The sequence below is a fragment of the Bombyx mori genome, chromosome 28, assembly GCF_030269925.1.
Source record: "Bombyx mori chromosome 28, ASM3026992v2".
Taxonomy (NCBI): domain Eukaryota; kingdom Metazoa; phylum Arthropoda; class Insecta; order Lepidoptera; family Bombycidae; genus Bombyx; species Bombyx mori.
In genome coordinates, this window is record NC_085134.1 from 5,195,241 (window position 1) to 5,205,027 (window position 9,787).

Here is a 9,787-nt window from a genome sequence, read left to right on the forward strand (position 1 = left end):
CAACAGTCGGATCTTTCGCTCAAAAACCTGATAGGACGGTGATATTTAATCGCGAGGTTCGACTTCAAAACACAATCTCTCAACTCTGGACACTTGACGCTCAAACACTGGTCACTCATCCTTCTTCAAATGAGGCTTGTGGAGAGCACTTAATGGTAGGCAGTGGTTTGGCTCTACCCCTAGCATTGCTGAAGTCCACGGGCGACGGTAACCACTCATCATCAGGTGGGCCGTATGCTCATCTGCCTAAAAGGACAACCTCGTGCCTCTGGACACGAATCTTAGAGCTCATACTAAGCAATCTGTCATCCCACTGCCGAGGGCGAGTCTTCGATCGGGGATATAAACTGTAGACTAAGCGCGCTGAAGGGTAGTTGGGAATAACAGGGAATTCCCCTGCAGCTATAGAGTAGCCCGTCAGAAGCGGATATCATACAGGTTACTAATAAATGTCTCTTTTCTTCGAATGGGTTTTGAAAGAAGAAAGAAAGAAAGAAATCATTTATTCGCTGAGCATAATGAAAATGAGATAATACATAAGTTAAAAGCAACGTGTATGCTTTTCATTGTTTGACATGTGAATTTTAGTGCAGTGCAAGATATTATGATATTATATAACTTACCATTCATTCATTCATAATTCAACTAATATTTAAAAAATCAATTTGTTATCAGTATCGTCCCTAAGAAAATCATTTATGTGATAATAATTTTCATTAATAAGATTATCTCTTAGTTTTTCTTATAATGAAAATCGTCTAGGTCTCTTAATTTCTTTGGTAGTTTATTAAATATCCTAACGCTCATACCTAGTATACTATTAGTCTTCTCTCTTTTCTCCCTTTCGGCTTTACACACCTTATTCTTCTTTGGTAGAAAATCTTAAAATTTCTCTATTGAATCCGAAAATATAAAAACTGTTGTATTAAAACTTTAGTTGGTCATTCAAAGTCATTACACAATTAAACATTAAACGTTAAGCTCAACTTTTGAGAGACAATAGATAATCCAAATTGGTAAGACCGAATCCGCTAATCAGCTTAATACATATTAATTAATCTAAGCTCACGGGGTGAGACGAAAGTGTTTGGGACGCGTGGTCTATTATCGTTATTCTGGTCACGTTTCTTGTGTGAGAATTTCAGGCTTCGAGAATGTTCGATGAGTTTAACTTAGTAATAATCGGTGGCTAAATTGTTTGCTGGTGTTGTCGAATTACTTGGACTCTTGGTCTTGTCACATGCTTGGGCGGTACGAATAACGAAAAATTTGGGATTTTCAATTTAAAACTAATTTGATCTGATTAGTAGATCATTGTAAATGTGGAATTGAACTAATTTTTTTTTCAACCAGAAGCGCTTTGTAACATGCACGATACACAAATTCAGAATAAAGTTTCTACTACTGAGAAGCAAATCTGGGGGTTAGTCTTCCAAAAATCTTAGTAAATTTCAATAAAATTTTACGAATTAGTTGTCGGTAAATTATATTTAAGTATAAATTGATTTAGCTCGCTTAGTTTCTTTGGGAATCGATTGAGTGTTAATTTGAATTAGAGGTCCCGCAGTAGTCGAAATTCGACTATAATTAATTGGAATTGTAAGTTTGTACACTATTATGATTGTATTTTATACTTCACAAATTTAGCCAAGACTACCCTATAAAAAATATTAACAAAGACAAACAATATTTAATCTATTCTCAATTTGACAACAGACGTCAAGAACAAAAGTTTGACAATAAATAGTATGCATGCGTGTGTGCGTCAAATACATGGTATGTAGTGTGTGTTTATGTAGTAAATGTAGTGTGTAGTAATGTTTTCTTTATGGATTCAATGTACGTTTTACGCATTATTTAAAAAAAAATTAGCATTGTGCACTTCTTCTCTATATTCTCTATAAGTGTGGAAAATTTCATACTTCTCCGTCCGCGCAATTTTCGTAAAAAGGGATACAAAGTTTTTGCTTCACGTATTAATATATAGATTTGTTCGGGAAATTTTTGTTTTTAATGATTACGATCTAATTTCACATTCGTCAGTTTTCATTTTATAATTTCCAATGCTTAGAATACTAAAGTTTTCTTGGACATTGAATCGAGGAGTATGTGCAATTGGTATTGCCAATGCCAATATTTTACTGGTGGCATGGGCAGGTACCACCGCCCTGCCTATTTCTACCGTGAAGCAGTAATGCGTTTCGGTTTGAAGTTTATTCTATTTTGGAGATAATAAACAAACGAAGCTAAACCTACGTAATGTATTATTATGCCAAGCTTAACATCAAGGATCAGACACTCGCCTACGCCTTCCAAAGTTCAATAACGTAGTTCAGAATTGATGTAATTTATATTAATGTATCTTATGTAGTATGAGCGTTCAATTATTAAGGAGTGCGTGTAATAAGCCCTGCTATCTCATATGTGACCAGACGTTCAGTAGACCATGTCATACAGTGGCCCAATGCTTTACTTAACTTTTATTATAAGCTAGCTTCAGCCGCGTTTTGGCCCGCAACAAAATGTAATCTATATATTAATACGTGAAGCAAAAACTTTGTATCCCTTTTTACGAAAATTGCGCGAACGGAGGAGTATGAAATTTTCCACACTTATAGAGAATATAGAGAAGAAGTGCACAATGCTAATATTTTTTTTAAATAATGCATAAAAGATACATTAAATCAATAAAGAAAACATTACACACACTACATACCATGTATTTGACGCACACAGGCATGCATACTGTTTATTGTCAATGTTTTGTTCTTGACGTCTGTTGTCAAATTGAGATTAAATATTGTTTGTCTTTGTTAATATTTTTATAGTGTACATTGTCTTCGCAAAATTTGTGATTATAGAAGTATAAAATACAATCATAATAGTGTACAAATATACAATTCCAATTAATTATAGTCGAATTTCGACTACTGCGGGACCTCTAGTTTTAAATTAAAACATGAAAACCATAAGACGATTCGGAAAGCTACATAACTACGTGATTAATTTAAGGTGCACACACACTTATTTAATACATTTTATTTCATTATTATTTATATTTGTATTATTTATATAATATAGGCGCCGGAATATCTAGTAGACTCTGGGAAAGACGAATTCGAAAATGCTGTGAATGAATCTATTTCTAAGTGACCTAAAAGACTAAAAAATACATTAACAAACAAAAGAAGGCAAAGTTAAGGAATCCTGACGCTTAGTCACAGAAATCGACATAACTACTTCAGTGCACTGAGTAGGGGACCGGTGACTTACACTGCAGTCAACTTTTTAAAATAGTAATTATCCAACTTAAAAGGGTAGAAAAAATCTATCCATTGTTGTAAATTTTGCATGGAATTTCAAGGAATATTATATCGAATATTTAAATCTCAAATCCGCCTAAGTAGGTATCCGTCTAAGGTGTAAGTACATACGCTGTGCGTAATATTTCCCCCATTCGCTTCGTTAAGCGATTATCTAAAATTTCATACAAAAAGTTTAAAGCATCAAATTAATTGCGACGTAAATTGGATCATAAGCCCAATGAAGCTTTATTAAGTTATAGGCCGTATAAACTTTGAGCAACGCCGTTTTAGTTCGCTAAAGTTTAAGAATTTGGTTGTTCTACATACACAAGATGGCCGTCGATAAGACGCGGCGACTGTAAATCGAGGGGAGTAAAAATGCGATTTGTAAATTTGTTGTTCACAATAGAACTGCTATCAGATGTTCTTAAGAACGTCGAACGTGACAGGCTGGCACTATTTCTCAAGCCGCAAGATCCCATAGATACTGTGCGGTAGATCCCATAGATAGCGGTAATGCTGTGTTAAGTATTAGATTCTGTCTATCAGTTCCCCATTATCCGTTAGATATGAGGCAGTTATAAACAAGATTTCCTCTGCTGTGGAAAATAAGAAAATAGGATTGGAACTGCGATCATTTATTTGTTTCTTCTTGTTTAACGCTAAATAAATTATTATCTCCCTAAGAACTTCAGACTTGTCAGACCAGAGCGTGAATATTTCACAATATGAATTTCGTTACCGGAGCCCAAAGACATCTACAGCGTAAATGCCGCCACCCACCGTGAGATATGGATTCTAAGTTCTCAGTATAGTTACAACGGCTGCCCCGCCCTTCAAACCAAACAGGCAGGGTGGTGGCACCTATCCGCGCGGACTCATAAGAGGTCCTACCACCAGTAATTAGGCAAATTATAATTTTGCGGGTTTGATTTTTATTACACGATGTTATTCCTTCACCGTGGAAGTCAATCGTGAACATTTCTTAAGTACGTATTTCATTAGAAAAATTGGTATCCGCCTGCGGGATTCGAACACCGGCGCTTCGCTAGATACGAATGCACCGAACGTCTTATCCTTTAGGCCACGACGACTTCAAAATTACAGTACAATAGTAGTACAAGTACAATTACAATACCTCCTACAACCAATATATAAGCTTTATAAATTTTATTAATTTGCGTGATCGATTTGTCAAACGACTTTCCTTCACCGTGAACGCGTGCTAAGTACGTATTACCTTGTGATCCGATAAGTGGTTTCGCTTTGATATGTAAAAAAAATCGAAAGAGGGTTTTTTAGCTGAATCATCGGATGTTAATTAAATTATGAAGAAGAGGTTATGCCATTCATAATGAAAAACAATATCCGGCATGTTACTGGCCAAATTTGTCATCACCAGTTCCATCTTTGAATTACTCGAATCGATTTTGGGCCAGTGGCGTAGATCTTGTTTTTCAAGTAGATCCAAAAAGACTAAGAGTATTTTAAGGACCATGTAGAATGTCTTAGTTATGTTTACGTATTTTGTTTCAGCGATAAGTTAAAAAAACGTTGAGAAAAAACACCACAAAACTGAGCGCTCGCAGTGAGGTGTGGCGTGCCCGCTTTTCATCAATGATCACGTGCATCAGATGCGACAGCTGACCGGAGCTACATGAGGTCATGTCCAACAAGAAGCACTCTCCGCAGCCCAGTAAGTGGAACTAAAAACTGTCTTTTTTTTATTATTGCCTTTGTAGGCAGACGACCGTACGGCCCACCTGATGGTAAGTGGTTACCGTCGCCCATGGACTTCAGCAATGCCAGGAGCAGAGCCAAGCCGCTGCCTACTGCTTAATACTTAATACTGTCTTCCATAGTACATAGACAATGATGCATTTTTTATTTTTATTTCTTAGATATGTATACGAGCTCACAGCCCACCTGGTGTTAAGTGGTTACTAGAGCCCATAGACAACCACAACGAAAATGCCCCACCCACCTTGAGATGTAAGTTCTAAGGCCTCAAGTATAGGTACAACGGCTGCTCCACCCTTCAAACCGAAATGCATTACTGCTTCACGGCAGAAATAGGCAGGGTGGTGGTACCTACCCGCGCGGACTCACAAGATGTCCTACCACTAGTAAAAAATGTATCCAATAGTACAATGACGCACTTGGGATTGACTTGGAAGGAAAATGCTCCCTGAAAGTCAAATGAGTCCGATTTTCACGAAGTAGGAACAAACAAGGGTGTTTCCTGTATGGTGCGTCCTGTATCCTGATGTTTTTGACGCACAGATGGAAAGTTGTAGAGTCGGAGCGAAGGATTGTAAAAAATATTACTAAAACAAGATGGCCACGATCGCTCTGCCAAAAGTATAGTGACGACGAATAACTGTTACAATGTCTCTTTCCCCAACAATAGAAAGAAAAGAGATGCCTTTATTTCCACATTGTTCTACTAAAACAAATTTAAACTTAGAACCTTAACTACAGAAGTTATGAACGATTTCATCGACATTCCTAAAGTTAAATTTGAATAATTTCTGTCTTTCTTCCAAGACAGTTCGTTTGCAGCGATGACGTCATTTTGGTCCTTTGAATTTTAGAGTATTTTCATAATTGTTTTTTATTGCTTAGATGGGTGTACGAGCTCACAGCCCACCTGGTGTTAAGTGGTTACTGGTGTCCATAGACATCTACAACGTAAATGCGCCACCCACCTTGAGATGTAAGTTCTAAGGTCTCAAGTATAGGTACAACGGCTGCCCCATCTTTCAAATCGAAACGCATTACTGCTTCACGGCAGAAATAGGCAGGGTGGTGGTACCTACCCGCGCGGACTCACAAGAGGTCCTACCACTAGTAAGTAATTCCAGTAAGTTTATATTGCAGGCTCATCGTAATTTCACTAATATGTAGTAGAAAGATAAATTTAAGTAATGGTAACATTATTCAGACATACCTAACCTTTTGTGTAAGATATTTTGTTATACCTTTATTTTAAAGTGCCAATGGACTTTGTATCCGGCTAAATAAATAAATAAAAAACCTAACCTTTTTCGTGCGTGCTTTCCCTGCTAGAAGCCGCAACCTCAGAATATAGCATAAAGCGCATTATCTCTAAAATTTCCTGGAAGCCATTTAAAATTTAATACCTAATGAAGCCTGCGCGAATCAGAGACGTTATTGAATTGAATGGACTGAAAAGGACGGATTGAAATGATTATTGAATTACGAATTGAATTTCGCTTTTATGTTTCTAAGTAAAATATTTCCGACGTTTGGTAACAGTTCAGCTATCCCAATTAAATGCCGACGGAGACATTGGCCGTCCATGTCCACGAGATGATAGTTCTCTAAACGGTAAAAGTAATTTTAATTATATTATAATTTAAACGTGATTAGTGCCGAGCGTATTTCGGTCTAGGAATTTATTGCTTGTTAGTTCTGTTGGTTGACAATTACACGATTAATTCTGTTGGTTAACATTTAATGGTGGTAGAACCTCTTGTGAGTCCGCACGGGTAGGTACCACCGCCATGCCTATTTCTACCGTGAAGCAGTAATGCGTTTCGGTTTGAAGGGTGGGACAGCCGTTGTAACTATACTTGAAACCTTAGAACTTATATCTCAAGGTGGGTGGCGCATTTACGTTGTAGATGTCAATGAGCTCCAGTAACCACTTAACACCAGGTGGGCTGTAGCTCGTCCACTCATTTAAGCAATAAAAAAAAATCTAAACAGCAAAAGTATTTTTAATTATAATTTAAAAGTGATTAGTGCCAAGCGTATTTTGTTCAAGCAAGTTATTCCTTATTATAAAAATTGTTGGATTTGTAAAAATTGTGTTAAAATTTTTCACTGAAATAAGAATACTTCCCGAAAAGTTACAAAGTGTTAATTTCTGCCGTTCTCGTTAACTTGCTGCGGCGATATGTGGTGTAAGTGTTCGATTAGTGATTTTCTCTTTCATTTTTATCACTAACCCACAAAATGACAAAACTAAATACACTATCGGTAACGCTTATCGACAACAATAATGCGCATCACTATGCCCGTCCATAAGGCTCGTGAGTGGAAGAGAGAGCGAAATACTCGCTTCACCGCTCCGACTTTTTATGACCCAAACTGCACGGACAAAATAATTCTACTATAGTTTTGTTGATAATCAATTACACGAAAACTTAGACTTCACGTTTCAATATTCTCATAGCGATCTCGATTTTGCCAAGTGAACCTCCCGGCACGTCTAAAAGAAGTAACAATGAAAAATATCATACGCCTTAAATAAAAAAGCTGAAAGCACCACTAAGCCCCAGAACGTAGAAAAAAATTCATTCCGTGGAAATTCGTACCCAAAATATTTGCCCTTTGAAATTCTGAATGCCCTGTCGGATTACGTTATAAATATTCAAGAAGGCTTCACAGAATAATCCACGGGATTAAATATGTTAACTGAATCTTAATTCCGTTTATTTGCGTAATTTGTACTGTATGAATTACAGTTTTTTTTAGCTGTCTTTGTTTCTTCCATGTGTTTTCTCTAGCAACATGAAATGTCAATTAAATAAATCATAGCATTGTTATTTTTTTTTATTGCCTAGTGTGTGGACGAGCTCACAGCCCACCTGGTGTTAAGTGGTTACTGGGGCCCATAGACGTCCACAGCGTAAATGCGCCACCCACCTTGAGATATAAGTTCTAAGGTCTCAGTATAGTTACAACGGCTGCCCCACCCTTCAAACCGAAACGCATTACTGCTTCACGGCAGAAATAGGCAGGGCGGTGGTATCTACCCGCGCGGACTCACAAGAGGTCCTACCACCACTTCTAACTCAGCTATAACTTATGCTTTTTTTTTCCTACCTAAGCTGAGAGCCTTGGGAGGCTATTTCAGCGTAACCTTAACTAGTAGGTGAGCTCACGGGGCTTAAACCTGACGACGTTGCTAACACGAACCCTAGCAAGAGTCGTGCTTCGCATAATCTACTACCGGATCGGAAACGCGACCCACTGAGAAGATCCGGCGAGAAACTCAGTGGGCTGTGTCTGAGGGTTAATTTACTCGTCGAGCCGAGCCCTCCGTCGCAAGCGACGGGTTCGACGAGAACGATGACCGGATAAATTATGTATGAGCGCTCAAAAACTTGCAGTTGAACTGCCTGTTGTTTTCTTGAGGATAACAAGAGACGAGCAATTCCCTTTCCTTATAATGCAATCAGTCGTATGGACTGTAAGCAGATTATACAACCCTCTTATTTGGGAGTTTGTCAAGGTGGAATACTTAATCCATTATTGTTTATTCTGTATATTCATAAGAAAATACGGTAAAACGCTTGGGATCGACCTCACGCGTATTATTTCCGCGAACGCGTTACAATAACTCAGTTATTATTCATGGGATATTTTGTTCTCGTGTTACACGCCACTTGGCATGCTATATGTTAATTATAATATCGTAGTAGTCGCTATTATGAATTAAAACGCGTTAAATTTTGACTACATTAAAACGTTGCTTAAAATTGCCATCTTTTTTATTTTATTTTTTTTATGGCTTAGGTACCCACCTCGACGAACTCACAGCTCTCCTGGTGGTAAGTGGTTACTGGAGCTCATAGACATTTACGACGTAAATGCGCCACCCCCCTTAGAGATACGTTCTAAGATCTCAAGTAAAGCTACAACGGCTGCCCCACCCTTCAAACCGAAACGCATTACTGCTTCACGGCGGAAATAAGCAGGGTAGTGGTACTTACCCGTGCGACTCACAAGAGGTCCTACCACCGGTAATAATCTTTATTTATTTATTGGTTAGATGAATTATAAACTATCCGTTTTGGTTTGTTATTTAGTGACCTTGATTATTTGCTGTTATTATCGCGACAGTATACCTGTAATTGGAGTCAAGTTAATAATTTGGTAAAGAAGTATATAAATCAGTCTTTTACAATATGTGTTTAAAACAACTTTTACCGTTTAATTGCTATTTATATCATATTCGAATACTTTACAGCTTTCGTGGTCACGGAGAACTAAGGTTTTCTTCGTCGACTTTTGAATATTGTGCTAATTACCGTCTATTGTTCTTTAAACAACATTGACCATTGACCACAAATCTTGACCATTACTTAGAGTTTCGTTAATGTCAACTATAAAATAGTCTCAACTTCGAAAATAATATAATAGTAATAAAATAAAATCCGAAATAAAACCGTAAAAGTAATTTTAATTGTGTTTACGATTTACGAATACCGAAGAAAATTTTAAATCTTTTACGAGATAATTTTAAAATTTATTTATTATGTAATAAATAATCTATTTGTAAAAATATGTAAGTATGTTAAATAAATAAATAAAGAAAATATTATACCCCTGACCCGCAAAAAAAGAGATAACAAAATTGGGTCACGCAATATGACGTGACAGAAATTTAAATTAAACTTTTAATGTTGAGAATCGTTTTTGGAAGGCGAACAACCCTAGGGCCGAGCCCG

The 9,787-nt window shown here is 37.1% G+C and overlaps 1 protein-coding gene across 2 annotated transcripts in view; it reads left to right on the top strand.

The window, feature by feature from the left end:
* LOC101738650 (multiple C2 and transmembrane domain-containing protein) overlaps nt 1-9,787 on the top strand; it is a 133,072-nt gene that overhangs the window by 10,470 nt on the left and 112,815 nt on the right. For both annotated transcript variants that reach the window (XM_062676790.1, XM_062676791.1), the window contains exon 2: nt 4,842-5,001. In XM_062676790.1, the coding sequence (XP_062532774.1) occupies nt 4,971-5,001 (31 nt within the window). In that variant the 5' untranslated portion in view covers nt 4,842-4,970. The remainder of the gene's footprint in view (nt 1-4,841; nt 5,002-9,787) is intronic.